Source organism: Corylus avellana, chromosome 1, assembly GCF_965113065.1.
Source record: "Corylus avellana chromosome 1, dhCorAvel1.hap1.2, whole genome shotgun sequence".
NCBI lineage: Eukaryota > Viridiplantae > Streptophyta > Magnoliopsida > Fagales > Betulaceae > Corylus > Corylus avellana.
Window position 1 is genome coordinate 47,186,280 of NC_142490.1, and position 21,322 is coordinate 47,207,601.

Sequence of the window (21,322 nt, forward strand, 5' to 3'; positions counted from 1 at the left end):
CTTCCGTTAATAATTTCCGTTAAATTGGACGGAAATCTCTAAATTTACATAATTACCCTCAGGCTTTTTTTAAAAAAAATTTCGTCAAATTTAATGGAAATTGAAATGGAAGGTTTAAATTGAAAATTTTTGAAACATTGGGGGGTACATTGCCACTTTTTAAACTTTGGGATTCAAATTGAAAAACCTCTGAAACTTCAAGAGGTAAAGTGGATTTTCTCCCTTAAAAAAAAAGGAAGAGAGAGAGAAAAAAACTATTACTTTAAACTTTACCGTCAAAATATATAGCACCTCCATCAAACTTTCCCCAAAACCCTCACAAAAGCCCTCTACACCGAATGGCTAAGAAACGACCGAGAAAACCAGTCCTCGCCTCAACCAATCCAGGTCTCCATCTCGCTCTCTCTCTCTCTCTCGTATTTTTCACGTGTTAATTTTTCTCTGTATGTCGTCTTTTTCTCTTCGAAAACACACGTACGACTGCTTCTCTCTCCGATTTGGGAAACATCCATGGGTGGTCCTTTACGTAGTAGTACGGAGAGATCAAGCTGACACAACAAAATCTCCAAAAAACCAAAAGAAAGAAGAGGGAGAATAAAGTTTGTTTGTTTGTTTGGTTGTTTCGTTTTGAGTTTTAATCTTTTTAAGTCATAGCAACATGTCTCTCTTTTCTGGCTCTCGGTTTGGGTTTGTGAGTGTTATACTTGAAAATTCCAAATTTTTTTTTTTTTTTTTTTTTTTTGAATGTTTGGTAAGATTATTTGATGTCTCTTTAATTTTACCATCTCGTATTTAGGGCAAAGTCTCTTATTGAACACAAACAAGAGAAGAAACACTACATCGGATTGGGCAAGTCTTCCAGAAGACCTTCTTGTTTTGATTTTAAATAGGTTGGTAACACTTCTCGACTGTGTTCACTTTACTGCTGTTTGCATGCCATGGTACACCATTGCCCTAAAGAACTATCATGGGGAAAGCCGTCTCAAACTTTTCATGTATCAACCTCCGCTACTATTTTTAAGTCACACTCAATCATCTAAAAAAGGAGAAGCTACCATTGACATACACAATGTCACCCAAAACAAGACATATAAGTTAAAATCATTCATACCCAATGTTAGTGAGATCAGATGGTGTGGTTCTTCACACGGATGGTTGATTACCGTGGATAAGAATTATGTCATTACCCTATCAAATCCATTTTGCTCTAAGGTCAAAGGAGGTGATGGAATTATTTGCTTACCACCGGTTCCACGTACAACAGAATTTGGTATTGTTAAGGTTATATTGTCAGCTGACCCTATAGTAGCTCCGAATGATTATACGGTCATGGTCATCTGTACTATATCTACTACTGTACGTATCCTTGGTGAATTGGCTTTCATTAGGCCAGGTGACAAAGGGTACTGGACTTTCATAGAGGGGAGTGGGAGTGTTGTCGATGTTATTTATTCTGAAGGTATGTTTCATGCAATCATTTTAGGTGGTTTTGTCAAAACTTGGGATATTAGTGGACGTCGTCCCAAGTTGAGAAGGATTTCATATAACTACTTTCCTACTGCTTCTCCGGTGAAGAGTTATATTGTGGAATTAGCTGATGGCAGTATACTAAAGTTTGTAAGGATTTTAGAAAATGTTCATAGAGAAAATAATAAGGTTTATTATGTGACAAAAGAGTTTAAGGTTTTCAAGCTGCTACTAGTTCAGAAGCCAAATTGGGTTGAAGTTGAAACAAAGGACCGCCTTGTTCTTGGTGATGGAGCCTTGTTCTTGGATGACAATACTTCCATCTATGTGTCGGCTGCGGCTTCAAACTTGTTTGGATGCCATCCGAATTCTATTTACTTCACTGATGATTGTGCACCTGGTAATACTTATCCAAAAGGTGTTTGCCCTTCTAGTACTGATCCTTATAAAATAGGTATCTTTAACTTGGAAGACGGGAGCTTTCAGTGACATTGTGTATCAAAGTTTATGTTTCTCGAAAATCAAAGTCACGCCCTATTTGGATCCGGCCAACTTTTCAAGGGAAGCTTCCAACTAATTAATTAGTGTGTGTTGGTGGAGATTGTTAAAAACCCGCTTAAAAATCTAACTTTATTGCTTAATGGATTAAAAATCTAACTTTTTATATATATATATTTTTTTAAAAGAAGCTTACTTTATTTGTCATCTATGGTTGCTTGTCGGTTTTCTACATGTAAATTATTATGATATTTTAAACATACTTGGTATTGTTATCATGCTTGTTACTCCTTTTATTCTCCATTTCTTTAGTCAATCTACATTTTTATTGCCCCACTTCATGAATTGTTTGAGGGTAGTCAAATCATTGTAAAGCAGCCAATTAGAGCTGTAGTTCATTCTAAAAAAGTAAATGTGGTGGTTGGCCACTCCAAATACGGTTGAGGTCTTCCGGCCACCATTCTTAACTATTGTGAGAGTGATTGAATATTCCATTAACTATTTTGAGAGTGCCTTATGCCTATTGCAGCCAATGAAGGTAGTTGATATGCCTAGGGGTGTAAAGGCAGTTACGGTTAGCGGTTATTGGCAATAACCGCTAACCGTAACCGCCCTAGCGGTTAGTAAATTTCACTAACCGCAACCGCTAACCGCCTAGCAGTTAACCGTGAAATAGATAACCGCCCGCTAACCGCTTTTCAAAATTAGGCTTTTTTTTTTGCTTTTTGGGCGTTTTTGAGCTTCTTTTTTGGGCTTTTTGGGTCTTTTTGGGCTTTTTTTTAACCCCTTTTTTTTGTTGCATTTTTAGTGTAATAATGCTTTAATTAAATTGTAGTTATAAGTAATATATTATTTAATTCAATTGAATCAATTGTGATTATCATTGTACATGAATCATATGATTAACTTGTAGACTTATGACTTATGAGTTATGTCATAATATATATGTATTATTTATTATTATATAATCATATAATTTAATGATCAATTCATCATGTGATATAATCATATCAATTATAGTGATAATATATAAATTACTAAAATTATAATGATAATATATTAATACTTAAATTGTGTTTATAAGTAACACATTGGTCATTGTTTAATCCAATGTTAATGACTTAATTTGATATTATACGAATCATATCATCATTGTACATTAATAATATGATTCACTTGAAGTATTGAATAAAGTATTTGAATTGTCATTGAGTCATATGATTAAGTATTGATATTATACATTTATATTATTCATATGCATATGTAGACTTATATAGACTTATAAGTTTATAACATACATTGAAAATAAGTCTCTAGATATTTAATTGTTATATTAGTATGAATTGGTATACTTATGAGTTATGTCATATTATATATGTATAATTTGTTATTATATAATCAAATGATTTAATGATCAATTGATCATGTGATATAATCATATAAATTATAGTGATAATATATTAATACTCAAATTGTGATTTAATTATTTTTAAAAAAAAATTGTGATTTAATAATCAAATGATTATATGATATAATCATATAAATTATAGTGATAATATATTGATACTCAAATTGTGATTTAATTATTTTTTTAAAAAATTGTGATTTAATGATCAAGTGATTATGTTATATGTATAAATATTTGCATAATTAAAATTATAAAAATATATTATATAAAAAGGCGGTTAGCGGTTATGGTTAGAAAACCCAATAACCGCTAGGCGGTTATAGCGGTTAGGCGGTTAGCGGTTAATACGGTTAAGCGGTTATGCGGTTAAGCAGTTAGCGGTTAGCGGGCGATTTTTAACCGCCCGCATTGACACCCCTAGATATGTCTATTGCGGCCAATAGGGGAGATCAGCCACGCCCATAAGTTGTTTTCAAGGTGGCCAACTACTCTATAAATTATTTTAATTTAGAGGTAGTCAGTTAAACGGTTACTCTGATTAGCTGTTTTGGAGACTAATAAATGATTTAAAAAAGTTTATTTTAAGTTTGAATTCCTCTAATGAGTTTAAACAAAATACAAAATAATTATGAAAACTGAAGAAAAAAAAAATCATTATATCAAATTTCAGACTTTTTCGGGTTTCTTTGAAAATAAAAAAAATAAAAAATAAATAAAAATCATTTGAGGGTATTCAGTCATTGAACAGTAGGAAATTTACTAGGCTGAAGTATAATTTTATTGTCAATTGCTACCTTGCGAGTTTAATTGACAATATATGGAACAAAATGTATATAATACAATAAATGGATTATTATGATATTTATATACTTGTTACTGTTATCCTGCCTGTTAATCTTTTTTCATCTTTATTCCTGTAGTCTCCGTCAACGTTTTATCAAATTGCTCTTTTAATTTTTAAAAGTCATCAAATCAATCCCTTTTCCTATCACTACGAAAAAAGAATTTTTGCTGACATGCGTTTTCTTATATGACACGTCAGAAAATGTTTTTGATAGAGCATTTTTTATGTGTGTCAGGCGTTAAAATTTTGAGGTTTGATATAGACACAACACAAATCTAACTCATGGCCAACTTATCTCCTATGTGTAACAAAAATTTGAATTTTAAACTAAACAAATTGTTTTTTTTTTTCCAAATTTTCAGAATCTCAAAATTTTTTCTATCAATTTTTTTTGATTTAAATGACACGTAGGAGAAAAGTTGGTCATAAGTTGAATTTATGTTGTGACCTTAACATTTTTCTAAAATTTTAGGTGTCAGGAGTTAAACTTTTAGGTGTTAGAAACGAAAAAATTTTGACGTATTACTTTTTGATACGTCAAAAAATTTTCTGACGTGTTAAATTTTGACACGTCAATAAATTTCCTAATGTGTAAAGATTGACACGTCAGTAATTTAAAATTTATTAAAAAATAATAAATTTTCTTTTTTAAAATTTTTTTTTGGAATTCTTTTTTTCAATTAAATTATTATTTTTTATTCTTTTCTCCACTGTCGACCGTTTCTCCGGCCAGCTGTCTCCCTGATCTCTTCTTTTCTCCGTTTTCTCTTCTTTTTCGTTAATTCTCCCTACAGCTAGCTTTCCATTTAATTTTCTTCTTCTCTCCATCCGGTTTTTTGTAGTGTCTCTTCTTCTCGATCTCCATTTTCTCACTCTCTCTCTCTCTTCTTTCCTCCATTTCTTTCTCTCTCTTCTCTTTATTCAAAAACCCAAATCAAAAAATCAACCTGAAAAATCAAAAACTCAAACCCAAAAAATCTTCAAAAAATCAAAAACTCAAATCAAAAAATCAACCTGAAAAATCAAAAACTCAAACGTTAAATCCAACAAATCTTCAAAAACCCATAAAATCTTCTTATCTTCTCTTCTCCTTTTTATTTTTTTTTTATTTTTTATTCTGCTTCTCTTCTCCTTTTCTTTTTCTTCTCCTTCCTCTTCTTTTTCTCATTTTCTTCTTCCCGCTAGAGGGAGCTGGCCGGCTATGTGCAGAGAGAAGAGGCTAGGGAGATTGAGAGAGGAGAGAGAGAGCAGAGTTGGAAATAAAAGAAAAGGGACGAAAAGAATTATAAAGGGAAAGAAGAATAAATAAAGAATAAAGGGAATCAGGCGTTAATAAAAGAATAAATTAAGGGAAAAGAAGAGAGAAAGAAGATAGGGAAAAAGTTGAAAATCTCTTTTTTTTTTTTTTTTTTTTTTTAGTGACGTTCCGACATTTAATACGTCAAAAATTAATTTCTGACGTGCTATTTTCACGCGTCAGAAAATTTTTGACATGTTAAAATAGTATGTTAGAAAATTTTTGACGTGTGAAAATGGCACGTCAGAAATTTCATTTCATGTTTATTTGTTTTATCTGCAAATAAATAGTGTTTTTGCGTAAAAAAAAAAAAAAAAAAAAAAAGAAATAGAGCAGAAAACAGATTTTTTTTTTTTAATTTCTATATTACTGGATGGAGAATAATAAATCAAAGAAATCCGGATCAGAAGGCCAAGAGCAGCAACAGAGTTATTTAATAAAGATTTGGAAAGATTTTGAGTTTCATTTTCATTTAAAATCCTTCCTAATAAAAAACAAAAATTAGATGAAATATATATAATATAAATAAACCTTATATTAAAAAAAAAAAAAAAAATTTGACGTATCAAAATGATACGTCAATATCCCATGGTTCGGCCACCCCCTTGGCGCCAAGGGGGTGGCCGAAACCACCCCCAGTACTCGGCTACCCCATGGAGCCAAGTGGGGGTGGTTTCGTACTGGGGGTGGTTTCGGCCACCACCATGGAGCCAAGTGGGGGTGGTTTCGGCCACCCCCATGGCCAAAGCATATGGCTAGGGAGTGGCTACGGCCTCTCCCAATTTTTTTTTTTTTTAAATATATTTTTTTTAATTTTTAAAAAATAAAAAATTAATTACATAACACGTGTCAACGTTTGATTGGTGCTGACGTGACATTCTGTTAAGTTTGTGACGAAATTTTAATAGAGGTACTTTTAAGATAGTTTAATTATTTATTGACGTGTCATTTTGACACGTCAAGAACTTATTGACGTGTCAAAGTGACACGTCAATATTTCTTGACGTGTCAAAGTTACACGTCAAAATTTCTTGACGTGTCCAATTTTACCACGTAGATATTTAAATAAAATTTTAAAAAATTAAATTGAATTTAAATTTTCAGACATGTTAAATATTGACAAGTCAGGAAATCCTGACGTGTTGAATGTGCCACGTCAAGAAATATTGACGTGGCACATTCAACACGTTAAAAAAAGAATTTTTGACGTGCCACTTTTCGCACGTCAATAATTACTGACGTGGCAAAAATTGGTTACTGTTTGCTACGTCAGAAACCATCCCTTTTTTTGTAGTTTATATTCCATTAAGTTTATAATGGTAATACAATAAAAACATGTTAGAGTATATTTGAATGACCCTAAAGTTAAAGATTTGATAAAGATTATATTAGTCTAAAGTTAGAGATTTGATTATGATCTGATCATCCTAAATTAAAATATTTGATTAAATCATAACCAAATCCCTAAAGTTAGGTTACTCAACTTTAGGCCATTCAAATATGCTTTTTAACAATTAAAATACAGGCGCAAGATATATCAATAAATATTACTTTACGGTGAACATAGCGCCTCCATCAAACTTCCCCCAAAACCCTCCCCTCAGAAAAGCCCTCAACACAGAATGACTGGGAAACGACGGAGCAAGCCGAAGAAAAAACCAGTCTTGGACTCAACCACTCCAGGTATCTATCTCTCTCGTCTTTAGACCGAAAGAAAGAGGGAGAAGAATAGAGTTTTGCTTGGTTGTTTCGTTTAATTTGTGTTTTAATCTTTTTAATTCATGACAACATGTCTCTCTTTTCTGGCTCTTGGTTTGGGTTTGTGGGTGTTATATATACTTGAAAATTCCAAATTCAAAAATAAATTAATAAAAGATGAAATGTAGAAATTATTTTCACATAATTAATCACATCTTTTCTCCTTGCACTTAGGTTACTTGATGTGTTAGTGCTTCCAGCAGTTTACTGGCATGGATCACGTAAATTTAAATAAAAACTGAATATATGTATCATTGTAACCCATTATTCTATCTCTCTCTCTCTCTCTCTCTCTTTTTGTGAAGAATATTCTATTCGAAATAGGCCTTGAATTCGTCTAAAATAAAACTAGGCCTATCTTTTCTTATCTTTTAGGATTTCTTTTGATTCTTTTTTATCTCTCCTTGAACCATGTAGGGCACACGCATGCTTCATTATTTCATCAAGACAAGACAGCGCTCATTGAACACAAACCATTAGAGAAGAAACATTCTACAATTTCCATGGAATCGGACTGGGCATGCCTTCCGGAGGACCTTCTTGTTTTGATTCTAGACAGCGTAGTAACACTCTCAGACTATGTTTGCTTTAGTGCTGTTTGCAAGCCATGGCATGCCTTTGCCTTAGAGAAGTACAATGACGAGAGGCGTCTCAAACTTTCCATGCATCAACCTCCACTACTGTTTTTACCTCACAATCCAACGTCCAATGAAGGAGGAGAAACTACAATCAGCATATACAACGTTAGCCGAAACAAGACATACGAGGTAAAATCATTCATACCCAGTTGTAGTCAAAGATGGTGTGGATCTTCACATGGATGGTTGATTAGCGTGGATAGGGATTCTACCATTACCCTATCATATCCATTTTGCTCTAATAAAGTCAAAGAAGGTGATGGAATTCTTCACCTCCCACCGCTTTTACCTAGATACTACCATCATATTGATAAAGTTATATTGTCAGCTGACCCTATGGTGGCTCCTGATGATTACACGGTCATGGTCATCAAAAGAGTTGGTGATTTGGGTTTCATTCGGGTAGGTGATAAAGAATGGACTTGCATAGAGCAGAGTGAGAATGTTATCGATGTTATTTATTCCAAAGGTCTGTTTTATGCCCTCGATAAATTTAATAGAGTTCAAACTTGTGATATTAGTGAACATTCTCCCAAGTTGAACATGGTTTCAAGTGATTGCATTTCTTATGACTCTACAATGACGAAGAATTATATTGTGGAATCAGCTGGTGGAGAGTTATTACAGATTGTAAGGAGTTTGAGTTCTAGAAATAAGATTGTTGGTGATAAGATCGAGAAGATTCAAATACCTGTGGCCGTGACAAAAGGTTTCGAGATTTTCAAGCTACAATTTCTGAATGGGAAGCCCAAGTGGGTTGAAGTTGAAACAGATGACCTTGTTCTTAGTGACGGTGCTTGGTTCTTGGATGACAATTCTTCAACCTATGTATCGGCTTCTGACTTGCATGGATGCCGTTCGAATTCTATATACTTTGTGGATTATTTTAGACCTGTTTGTCCTCACCCATGTTTCCAATACCCTTTTAGTTCTTTTGACATTAGCATCTTTAACTTTAAATTTGTATATGGAAGCTTTCAAGGGTCTCGTCGTCTATCAAAGTTTCCGTCTTCTCAATCTCCAACATCAATGTTGCTCCCAATTTGGATCCAACCAACTTTTCAAGTAAAAAATAGTGTAAGCTCTCCCTTTAGTGTGTGTTGGTGGGGTTGTTAAAAATCCTACTCTTTTAAAGCTAACTTTAATGCTTAGTGCATTGTTTATTCATAAACATAAAACCTTACTCTATTTGTCATTTATGGTTGCTTGAATGCTTGTGGGTTACATGCAAATTATTATGATGTTTTATATGCTTTTTTTTTTCCTAAGCCAATTGGGGGTTCTTCTCATTCTTGATCCGGATGGAAGAGAGAATGAGGAACCAATTGAAAATGCTTTCAAACATGAGGTCATAAGTTGTAACGGCTCAAAATTGAACTGATTAATTCAATTCATCTTCATAGAGTTACTGGTAACTGCTGGATGGTATCACCCATATAACTTAACAGAGTAAAAAGACGGTTTTCAATAAAGCCCAATAAGTTACATGTGTATATAAATACTGGGGTATCCTTCCGATAGCTTTATGCCTTTTATCTTCTTTATCTTTATTGTAATATGAAAGTTTTGATGCATAACTTTCAATATTGATGACTTAATTTTGTAGTTTCAGTCATTCTACATTTGGTGACCCAATGGTAAGAAAGTTCTTCAAAAATGAGAAAATATAACCCATTATTCCTTTTTTTTTTTTTTTTGTGTGAAGAATATTCCATCTCAACTAGGCCTTGACAAAGCTTTTAGGATTTCTCTTTTGATTCTGTTTGATCATCTCTCTTTCCACCATGTAGGGCATAGCTGTACACAAGCGTGCTTCAACATTATTTCATCAAGACAAGACGGCGCTCATTGAACACAAACAATTAGAGAAGAAACACCTTACAGTTTCCATGGACTCGGACTGGGCGTGCCTTCCAAAGGGTCTTCTTGTTTGGATTATAGACAGCTTAGTAACACTCTCCGACTATGTTTGCTTTAGTGCTGTTTGCACGTCATGGCATGCCATTGCCCTAGATAAGTACAATGAAGAGAGGCGTCTCAAACTTTCTATGCATCAACCTCCACTACTGTTTTTATCTCACAGTCCTCCGTCTGATGAGGGAGAAACTACAATTAGTATACACAGCTTCAACCAAAACAAGACATACAAGATAAAATCATTCATACCCAGTGGTATTCAAAGATATATATGGTGTGGTTCTTCACATGGATGGTTGATTAGCGTTGATGAGGATTCTGTCATTACCCTATCACATCCATTTTGCTCTAATATTCGCCTCCCACCGTTTTCACGTGTATTCTATCTTCATATTAAAAAGGTTATATTGTCAGCTGACCCTATAGTGACGCCTGATAATTACACGGTCATGGTCATCTCTACAACTTCATGTTTGTGTTTCATTAGGGTAGGTGATAAAGAATGGACTTGCATAGAGCATAGTCTAAATGTTGCAGATGTTATTTATTCCAAAGGTTTGTTTTATGCCCTCAATAAGTATGGTGGTGTCCAAACTTGTGATATTAGTGAAAATTCTCCCAAGTTAAACATGATTTTAAGTGACTGCTTTTCTCATGCCGCCTCTTTAAAGATGAAGAATCATATTGTGGAATCAGCTAGTGGAGATCTACTACTATTTGTAAGGACTACTTTTAGTTGTAGAGATGAGATTTTTGGTGGTATGAAGATGCAAATAGATCCTATGGTGACACAAGCTTTCAAGATTTTCAAGCTACTATTTATGAATGGGAAGCCCAAGTGGGTTGAAGTTGAAACAAATGACCGTGTTCTTGGTGACGGTGCTTGGTTCTTGGATGACAATTATTCAACCTATGTGCCGGCTTCTGGCTTGCTTGGATGCCATCCAAATTGTATATACTTCGTGGATTATTTTAGGCCTGGTTGTCCTCAGCTATGTGTCCACCCTGTTGCTCATTTTAACTTGGGAGATGAAAGCTTTCAGCACCGTCTTCTATCACAGTTTCCATCTTCTCCAACATCAACGTATATAACCCCAATTTGGATCCAGCCAACTTTTCAAGGAATAAAGAGTGTAAGCTAGCTCGAATCCTTTTCCCTTTAGTGTGTGTTGGTGAGGGTTGTTAAAAATCATACGCTTTTAAAGCTAACCTTAATGCTTAATGGATTGTTTATTCATACAAAAAAATAATAATAATAATATTTTTCTTTTTTAAAAAAAAAAAAAAAAAAAAACCTACTCTATTTATCGTTGCAAGTGGGCTACATGCAAATTATTATGATGTTTTATACGCTTGTTGTATTTTTATCATGCTTGTTCACTATTTCTATTGTCAGTTTTTATTATTATTATTATTATTATTATTTTTGTTGTATCATTATTTTGAGAACGTATTTTGGAAGTGTTTTTTTTTTTTTTTTAATTTTTAATTTAAAAAAGTATTATGATGTAACATAAAGGTGAAACATCCCTAACTTTTTATATTCAATCAATTTCAGCCCATTGTAGGTTCTGAGTTAGAGTGGAAATCAGTGAAACTCTCAAATCCACCATTTCTCTCTTTCTCAAGGTAAACATCTTTGACAATTCGAATTTAATTGTGTTTAATTAGCTAAGGCACCAGCTCTCATTCAAGCTCTTTGTGCTTGAATATATATATATATATATATGTTCACATTTGATCTATTTTCTCTGGTTGCCTTTTAGATTATGTGATCCTAGAGGGCTTCTGATTTCGGTAGTTGGGTTCTTTGCGATTTTCAGCGTTTGCTCATGTTATTGTCGAGGTAAACATGCCCATTGTTTTGCAGAACTTTGCAACCTAACTCTATGTATTTCAGTTGGCGTAAATATTTAAACTATATTTCTAATTCATTGCTTTGTGTTGCATTTCATAGGGGGACTAAGGCGACAATAAAGAAGATGTATGTTGGATTTGTGTTGTTTCCCAAAAGATGTAATCAAATCACACAAAGAGATCATCCACAAATCATTTCTAATTCATTGCATTGTGTTGCATTAATTCTCAGCTTGGCATGCAGCATCATAGAGAAGCCAATCTTCAGCTATGTACATGGGATTTGTTTTTAAATTTGAGAACATAATCTTCCACAAGATCTAACTAAAATAATCTACTTCTTTCTATTGCTATGGTTCAAATATAATTAGTCTATTGTATCATAAATATAATGAATATAAAAGTAACATAATTTCCAACACAAAAACGTCCTCCGCACATCACCAATCCATCAAAACAACAAAAAAACGACAATCAACACTTAAACTAGCACCACCACAACGACTTTTGAAATTTTTCCAAGTGACAAAGAAAAATCAATGTCCTAAGCTTGTTTCAAAATGAAGGGGGATTTCAGTTTAACCGGAGATGTGATATTGTAAACTTCAAGTAAATGATTATGAAAGTGATGAAAGTTTTGTTAAGTGAAATTTTTCCTCATTTTTAGACGTGTAGAAACTAAATTTATTTTATTAAAAAAATAAATCAGGCATAAGATAGAAAGGTTTGGTAAACAAATTAATGTACAATGCAATACTTTCTCAGCCCTTGGATGAACCGACCGACTCTTATCCGGCGGCCAGAAACAGCAGTCTACAGTTGTTGACCAAACCCCACTGGTTCTTCATCCAACAGTCCAAAGTCTTAACGACAAAACCTAATGCCATTGACTGATATGCCCATGACACGTCTCCAAAAGCCCTCCATCTTCGCCAAGAAAGTAGACAAAACCAGTCGGCATTCTGGTAAACTCAACCTCCCACTAGGAGACGAGGCAGTTTCATTTCAGTTCACGCCTTTATCTTTTTTCTGTCGTCTATATCCTTTTATCTTTAACTCTTTATTTTAAAAGGTGATACCACCTTCAACCTTTTTCAATTTACCTCAGTACCCTTACTCTTCCCAGTCACATCCTTTGGACTTCTTTGCTTTTTTTTTTTCTCAATGCAAATTAAGAGTAGGATCAAAGTAAAAGATTCTTTGAAGGTATCTTAGCATACGAGAGATACTTATTTATATAATTATTTTATGATTTAAATAAGTAATTTTTTTTGTCAATTTGTTTTAAAAAAATAAATAATTAAATGGTGATTTGAATAAAATATTTTAAATTTGAAGAAATTTACTTGTAGAATATTAAAGGAAATCTAAAGGATCTGTTTGGCCTTGAACAAATACTGTTTAGTAGATAATAAATATAGTAAAAATTAATTAATATGAAAAAAAAGTACGATTATTTGATATAAAAAAGTGAAATTTATTTGTTTTGCACTATCTTTTATTTAAATAATAATAAAAATTAATTGATGTAATGTAAAAGTAAAAATATTAAGAACTAAATTTTTTCTTAATGAAGAATATATAAGGGCTCTTTGCCAAATGGTGGCAAAAGATTTTGAGTTTGAAGAACTATAAATGGTTTTTTCGTCATTGACATGGGATAAGGGTGTTATCGTCTTTTGCCTTCTCACAGATAATGGGCATTCCGGTCATTTCTGGTTTATAAAGAGAGAGAGACGTAGAGAGAGACAGACAGAGAGAGAGAAGAGAGAGAAAGAAAGAAAGAAGAGAGAGCAGGGTGAGAGAGAGTGAAAGAGAGAGAAGAGAGAGAGAGAGAGCCGTTTGAGTCCGTTTTTTCAGTTAATATATGAAGGTGAAACCATGGTGTCCGACCAAGAGATAGCAAAAGGAGTGGAGTCGGTGCTCCGTCAGTCCGACCCTAACGCCGTCACCTCGCTAAACGGTGTCGTTCAGCAGCTCGAGGCCAAGCTAGGGCTCGACCTCTCTGACAAGGCCGGCTTCATTCGCGACCAGATCAACCTCCTCCTCCGCTCACACCCAACTCAACCACAACCACAACCACAACCACTACCACAACCACAACAGCCACACCCGAAAGACCATTTTGCCCTCCGAAACCACCCCCAATTCCCATCCAGCCCCCACCTCCAACAATTCCCTCCCCATTTTGCCCTCCAGCCCCACCTTCCCCACCGCCCTGTCGACCTCTCCTTCCGGCAGCCCCAGCCGTTTCCGGCACCGGTCTATCCGCCTCCACCTCAGGCGACCAAGTCCGAGGCTTTCACTCCAAGTCCCACTCCCGAAACCCCGAAACAAAGGTCAGGGTTTTAGGTTTTCTTTGGTTCAATTTCAGGGTTCCAAAATTAGGGTTTTGTATTTTAGTTATGTACATGCATAAGTTGTGTGCTTGAGTTATCTGCTAATATGTTCACTTGAAAGTTTTGGCATTTCCTATGTTGGCTTTTTGTCAGTATGATGTGCATGTGTATATAATAGAATTATATATGTCATTGTTAGAATGGTCTGAGTCTATACGGGATTTTGATTACCATTGGTGAACTAGTTGATGTCAAAGCTTTTGGTTTTGGAACAAAACAAAAAGGGGATTAGGTGTCATTAATGATATATTTTAATTGCAAGTAGTCATTTTGAGATTATTTGCGACCGGTCTTTGTCAAGTATTTGATTGGTTAGGACGAGAGATATGGGAACAAAATTGGGTACTAATGCAACATGATTGGTATTTGTACTCTCCAATACCTGTGGGGAAGTTTTGATTCCTTTTTCGATACTGAAATGCTAGTCAAACTATTTATCTTCTGTTCTTATGCATAAAGATAATTATAATTCAGGACAATTTAGCGGCAAATCATAGGAAAGGCTTTCTAATCTGTTAAGCTAGTGTTTTTTTAAAAAATTTCTAAAAGTAAAGGCCTTGTTGGGTGCTTCCAACAAGGCCTGCTACTGCTTTGCTCTAGTAAAATTTCTAATCTGTTAAGCTAATGACTGTTTGTGTTTTTGTTTTCTGTTCTTAAGACAAATACATTAACAAATAACTCAAAACACAAAACACTCCTCAAAGGAAAAACAAAAACACCCCCCAAATGAGGTGGGGAGATAGCCCAATTGTGATCTATGTATTTTCTGTTTTTTTTTTTTATCTCAGTGTTGTTTTCATCAGGCACATATGAGTTTATTGATGCATTTTGTTCTCATCTAGTGAAATTCTTGTGTGTTATACTTAGCTAGATTGTAGTGTGCAACTCTGCATTGCCTTTGCAGAGATGTGTCACTGTGGTTCTGCTTGAGTCTTGTATCTGCGCATGAATGTCTGCTAGCACTGTATGTCACATTCCCGTTGGGAAGTATTACTCTGATGGATGATCTGATGTGTTTGTGTTTATTGAATCTTAGTTCAGTGCTCTGTTACTTACAAATATAAAATGTATTTTGTTGCAGTGCTCCAGTGAGTGCAAAAAGAAGAGGTGGTCCCGGGGGTTTAAACAAAGTTTGTGGTGTCTCACCTGAACTTCAGACAATAGTTGGTGAGCCAGCGTTGCCAAGGACTGAGGTTGTTATCTTCAGATTTATGATAATCCTCTTTGTTGGGCTCTTTTATTATGTACATTACTGAAGTGTTAATGTTTATGAAGTAAGCTTGATATAAATAAAGAAACCCTTCTTGTTTGATTCAGATTGTGAAGCAGCTGTGGGCATACATAAGGAAAAACAACCTCCAAGATCCAAGCAACAAGAGAAAGATTATCTGTGATGATGCTCTACGTGTGGTATTTGAGACGGACTGTACTGACATGTTCAAGATGAATAAGCTGCTTGCCAAACATATTATCCCACTTGAACCTAAAAGTGTGTAACGTGGCAGAAAACACAAATTGTTTGTTATGTGATGGTTTTTATTTAGTAATTTTTCCCCACTTTCAAATGTCTGCAGAGGAGCCAGGTCAAGCTAAACGATTGAAGGTAGATGTTGAGTCTACAACTGAAAGTACCGAACCTGGTTCATCTCCTGTTATCATTTCTGAAGCACTTGCCAAGTTTTTGGGCACTGCTGGAAGGGAGATGCTCCAATCTGAGGCATTAAGACTTGTTTGGGAGTACATTAAAGTTAACCGTTTGGAGGTGGGTAGCATCACACACAAGTTTCCACTTCTCTCTCTCTCTCTCTCTCTCTCTCTCCCTCTCTCTCATCTAAATTTACAGCTTAAATTAGTTTCTCTATCTAGGCTTGCCAATCCAGCATATACATGAGAAGATTATTCTGATAGCTTTGTTTTGTTTCTTGATTTTATACAAACTACGATTTGATCTGGTTCCTTATGATTAGCATTATGCTCTCACCCAGGCGGCCTTCATCACTGTTAATAGTTATCTTGCTTTGTTTTGGAAGTTTCAAATCTTAGTGGCTTTACTTGTGCGGTTGTAGGATCCTTTAAACTCGATGGTCATATTATGTGATGCACAGCTTCGTGAGCTCCTTGGATGCGAAAGCATTTCTGCACTGGGGATACAGGAGATGTTAGCACGCCATCATTTATTCAAACGGTCATGATGCCTGGTACTGTTGACTGGTATGAACTCCGTGCATTGTTAATGCTGGCCCTCTCTAGTTTTTACATTCGATTATCTATCTGCAGAATTCCTGCCAATCTCCCATCATCTGCTTTTATATGTGCATGTTTCACGTCTCTTAAAGATAATTTAATCGGCTAGGGACCGTGCCTCATGAAATAGAGCTTACTAATTCGAATTTCCCTTTTTCTCTTTCCTTGTAGACAAAAAAATTACTTATATATATATAAAATAAAATAAATTAAAAAAAATTTTAAAAAAAAAAACGTTCGTGTTTCACATTCAACATGTCTGACCCCAAATCTTTTAACCTTCTGCTTCATTTTGGATTTCCCTGTTACAGTGTTTTTCTTTTTCCTTATTGGGTACTATGTTGCTGGACAATTCTGTTCCATCAAGCCATTTAGGGTTTGTGAGTTTCAGACAAAAATAAGTGTTTGGGTCTGAGCTGGCATTGCCATTGTATTATTATTATTATACTCAACAACCCTCAAATATCTCAACCCCAATACTTTTTTGCACACAAAGTATCTATATTTTTGCAGTTGATGTGCTTCTATGGTTGTCTGTCAACCAATACATATTTGCAATGGTTAACCAATAAATATTGTAGGTATTATCTGTTTTGTGCTAAACACTGATGGATTAGTTATATTTTATTTGTTGCAGGTGCACGAGACTGCTGGCATATAGTCTCTTCTGATGGTAGAACAGATAGTGAGGAATCGTTTTATTTTTCTGCTCCCTTTTTTTTTTTTTGGTGCGTTGACATGGTTAGATGAAATGCTTTATATCACTTGGTTATTTGTGAGAAGGAAATATGTACACCATGGGACAATGGCAAGGAGTATCTCGTAGTTATGCCATTGCCCTGGATTTGATTTTTCTTTCTCACGTTGTTGTCTTTCTTTCCATTCAATGCTAACCTCTAAACTGACTGAAGGGGACTGGTTAGAATGGTAAATCCTCTGTACATCCTTAAGGATCTTTATGTGTATCTTGTTAGATGGCAGAAGTTGTTGATGCATTTAACCATAACTTGCTAGAATTTGTATGTGGATGAAAGCCCTATGTTCTGTGGTTCATGAGTTAATTTATGTAAGATAAAGTTATTTACCCGAGGTTCTACAGGATTTCTTACAATTACTTGTTCAAATTGCACGTGATCTTCATAGGCCACAAGGTTCATTTACTCTGAGCAACCCGTGCAATTCAGGTAACCAATTGTAGGGGATGCCTATATGTAGATAGATGCAAGTGTTCTACTATTAGCATAAATGAATTTGAGTGTTAACATAATCACTATGGTTCGTGCCTCAAGACTAATGGAAAGGGAGTTTAAATAAGAACAGAGAGGTACAAATGAAAAACAGAGCGAGTAAAATAAATATAACTCTCTTGGCTTTACTCTTGGATCCCAAGTAAAAATCCATCTTGTCCATCACTGCCATAACATATGCCATCAATTTCTGCAAAGTAAAAAAAAAAGGGAAAGGGAAAGGGGCCAAACAAACAAACACACAAATGTGTCATTGCACCAGTGATTATGAGCTAAAGTGCCAAAAAGAGGGGGAGAAGAAAACAAGAAAATGGTCAGTGTCTCATACCATTCTTAGAGGTTCAATGTGAAGCAGCGGTTCCATGAACATTTCCATATCTCTGGATAATTGAAAATTTATATTATTTAAATAAAGACCAAACGTTGATGTTAAGTTAATGAATGCTACTAGAGATGTTACAACTCTTACTATAAATTATTTATAAATTGATGTGATAGTTCATGTGACACTTACCACGTCAATGACTAAATAATTAAATTTAATTGTGACTGACATGACAATGTCACAAAGAATATCATGTCAGTGTCACATAAACAATCATATCAGTAGTTTATAATAAAAATTGTAGTATCTCAAACATTTTCATAATTAATTACTACACCAACTGTTTTGCCTATTGTAGAAAATATGGTGGTAAACTCATTCTCATTGTGGAGCAAAGTTCTGTGCTTCTGATACTACCATCTCAACAAGATAAACGCAAAAAAATAATAATAATAATAATAGTAAACAAAACAAAACAAACAAAAAAAACAAACAAAAAAAAAACTGAGGCATAATATCTGTGATACCTTATATAAACCTTCCCCTGGTAGATATGGCATATATAGAAGCTGAGACCCTTTCCTAGAGGCACATGTGTATTTTTCCATTCTGCAAGCAGTAAACCACCAAGTAAGCAAGTAAGAGATTCAATAGAACTTCTTAGAACTCTACCCATCTAAAAGGAAACTACCAAGTAAGCAAGTAAGAGATTCAATAGAACTTCTTAGAACTCTACCCATCTAAAAGGAAACTACAGGGGTGGAACCAGAAATTTTGATACGGGAGATAAAAGTATAAAAAGACTTGTTTTTGGGGTGGAAATAATTAATTTTTGGGGTCTATTTTATAAAATATAAATTCTAAGAGAATTTTTAAAATTTCGGGGGATCCAAACATTAACCCAGAATCCGCCCCTAGAGACGATATTATGACTAAAAAAGAAGTATATGCATACCTAGTTTCCATGAAATACCAACCTTCATTCCATCATGCAATGTTGGTTTTATGACAAATTCAGCGTTATCTCCAAAGCTTTTAATCAGATGAGTGAAAAAATCCAACACTTGCTGCAAGAAACAAACACCCTAGACCTTTAATTGATTTAGCAATTAAATTGACAAGAAATAGGTTAGTCCAACAATTCTTTATAACTTGTTAACACGTGTCAATATAATAGAGAGATTCTTGTTGAGAATGAGTTTTCATTGGAGGGATAAAGAAAGTTGGCCAAAATTGGCTAATGTGATTCCAATCATATGCTAACACGAACCAAAAAGAAAATGTGATTTGTTGTTAGTTGAAAGTGGATATACCATTTTCCCTTGGAAGGGCTGGAAGAATGAGAAGAAATTGCAGATGCACCGGCATTCATCTCCAATTATATCTGATAATTCATGGATGTTTTTGCTCTTAATTGCGCTGTGAAGTTTAAGAACTGCCTCCAGAGCTCGATGATCTCCCCCTCCTGATTCTGAGCTTTTAGCATCAAATGGCACCAGTGCGCCTAGGCGTCTGCGCCTTGAAGAAAAGCTTCTATGGATCAAAGGTTGGTGTGAAATTGGAGAGTGAAAATTACCAAGAACATAAGCCTTAAAACTTGTTTGGCTAGAGAGATTTTGTGGAAGGGAATGTGAGATTAATCTACTGCTGGGGAAAGAGAACAAGGCCGCCATTTCTCTAGGTTGAGAGAAAGAAAATGATCGAGGTGGGAAGAAGTCATTCAAATCTCAAAGAGTAAACGAATATCTTATACAGTTTCCTACAAAGGAAAAGTTAGAAGCATTTGACAGAAAAGAATCAAGCAACTGGACGATGTGCATCAATAGCAAGCTAGGCATCTTTAAGAAACAAAACCCAACTGCATGTGGCTTATTTTCAGTATGATATACTCTTCAGTTTTCTCATCAAACAATAATATATATACATGAGTCTTATTTTCTATAGACATTTAGAGTGCCTTTGGGATTGCAATTTCATAAACAAAAAGTGCGATTTTGATTCTCTATAGTTGGGATTGTCAAGACTAAACAATTTAATGAAAAATACAAAAAAAAAAAAAAAATGGTGGTTCGTCAATGTGCCTATGTTCACGTAAGCAAACGATGAATTTCTTAACTGCATCAACAAAGAATAAGATTATAAGTTATATATATTGTTTCCGGTCAAAATCATATCCCCAACCTATTGACCGATCCTAGCATAACAAACTTAAATTAAGTTGCAATGAGCCTCATGAGTTTTGCTCTGCTCATTTTGCTTACAATCCCCTCGTTCTGCCGATGAGGTCTTTGTACTATAAAGACTGATGTTACTTTTACGAATATGAGCTATCATCTTTAATAATTATCTTAATGTATTTACAAGACTATATTTTCCTCACAAAATTAGTTGTGAAGTTTTTTTTTTTAAAAAAAAAAAAAAAAAAATTATAATGCTGACATGACAATCTTAACCGACCTTAAATCTGTTATGTTAAAAAAAATAAAAAATTAGTTAAAAATGAAACGTTATATTTTGAAATAGTTGTGAAGATATTTGTTTCACCGATAAACGAAACTTGTAACCACGAATCTGAGCATTATACAAAGACAATAACAACCCCACTTACTTGTCACAAAGACGCGTACGGTCCATCGAAACAAACTGGGAAGCGCCTAGAGAGAGGGAGATCAGAATTAAAAGTACACAGCCTCTCTCTCTCTCTAGTCTCATATATATATATATATATATATATATATATATATAATAGGGGAGTTTTTAGGAGGAGGGCATATCATTGCGACAAGTGGTGTTTAATTATTCTGACATTTGTCTTTATGAAAGGTTAAACGTCCATTTAAGTTCGTTAAATATGTTGAAACGTTTTGCTTTTAGTTATTTTCTAAAAGCAACGTTTCATATCACACTCTTATAACATAATTTTCGTCAATATATGACTCTTCAATTCAAAGACTTATAGATAAGTTTCAACTTTCTTATTCCTTCAATTCTGTCACTCCTCCTGCATCACAGATTTAAACATTCTTGGATTTTATTGAGGTTTCTTCGTAAATGGTTGGCTATGATAAATCTATGGGATAACGCAGCCTTACAAGAAACTGTCGTAGACTTGAAGTGACCAATTGGCCTGAAAGCCGGAAAGGAAAAGCGAAACAGCAATGTATCACATACAAAAGTGCAAACGTTAATAATTTCAAAGAAAAATACCAAAGAGTTAATAACTTCAATAAAGAAAAATCCACCAAAGAACTCTGTCAATAATTTTAACGACTATTGCATGCCAGTTAAAATGGTTGGCATTCAAACTAATAAATAAAAATATTTAATTAAGATAAAAAGAAATATAGATAATTTATTATTTGATAACTTCTAAAAAAAAAAGTTCTTTAAATTTAATAAAGTGACTTTTTATTTTCAAATTTA

The 21,322-nt window shown here is 34.3% G+C and overlaps 5 protein-coding genes and 1 long non-coding RNA gene across 6 annotated transcripts; 5 read left to right on the forward strand and 1 right to left on the reverse strand.

Moving 5' to 3' along the window:
• Positions 1-338: 338 nt before the first annotated feature.
• LOC148589968 (putative F-box protein At5g55150) lies at positions 339-2,048 on the forward strand. The gene is given in 3 exon segments (XM_088515938.1): positions 339-387; positions 797-1,975; positions 1,978-2,048. Coding segments are annotated over 3 exon segments (1,299 nt in total).
• A 5,718-nt stretch (positions 2,049-7,766) lies between these two features.
• LOC148589969 (F-box protein At2g26160-like) lies at positions 7,767-9,026 on the forward strand. Its single transcript, XM_088515941.1, has one exon. The coding sequence runs from the start codon at positions 7,776-7,778 to the stop codon at positions 9,024-9,026; it is 1,251 nt and encodes a 416-aa protein (XP_088372067.1). The 5' UTR covers positions 7,767-7,775.
• Positions 9,027-9,799: 773 nt separating this feature from the next.
• On the forward strand, positions 9,800-10,969 carry LOC148589970 (putative F-box protein At5g55150). The gene has a single exon (XM_088515948.1). It carries the CDS (start codon positions 9,800-9,802, stop codon positions 10,967-10,969), a length of 1,170 nt encoding a protein of 389 aa, XP_088372074.1.
• Positions 10,970-11,385: 416 nt separating this feature from the next.
• Positions 11,386-11,864, forward strand: LOC148589971 (uncharacterized). The gene is made up of 3 exons (XR_015912075.1): positions 11,386-11,456; positions 11,594-11,673; positions 11,785-11,864. It is a non-coding gene; the product is annotated as an uncharacterized LOC148589971 (long non-coding RNA).
• Positions 11,865-13,444: 1,580 nt separating this feature from the next.
• On the forward strand, positions 13,445-17,411 carry LOC132168504 (SWIB complex BAF60b domain-containing protein). The gene is made up of 6 exons (XM_059579493.2): positions 13,445-14,023; positions 15,165-15,276; positions 15,401-15,572; positions 15,658-15,845; positions 16,150-16,294; positions 16,965-17,411. The coding sequence occupies exons 1-5, from the start codon at positions 13,566-13,568 to the stop codon at positions 16,273-16,275; spliced, it is 1,056 nt and encodes a 351-aa protein (XP_059435476.2). The 5' UTR covers positions 13,445-13,565; the 3' UTR covers positions 16,276-16,294; positions 16,965-17,411.
• A 192-nt stretch (positions 17,412-17,603) lies between these two features.
• LOC132168505 (uncharacterized) lies at positions 17,604-19,643 on the reverse strand. Its single transcript, XM_059579494.2, has 5 exons — positions 19,213-19,643; positions 18,855-18,966; positions 18,427-18,508; positions 17,903-17,954; positions 17,604-17,764 (listed from the first exon to the last, which is right to left on the reverse strand). Exons 1-5 carry the CDS (start codon positions 19,570-19,572, stop codon positions 17,618-17,620), a joined length of 753 nt encoding a protein of 250 aa, XP_059435477.2. The 5' UTR covers positions 19,573-19,643; the 3' UTR covers positions 17,604-17,617.
• Between the last annotated feature and the right edge of the window lie 1,679 nt (positions 19,644-21,322).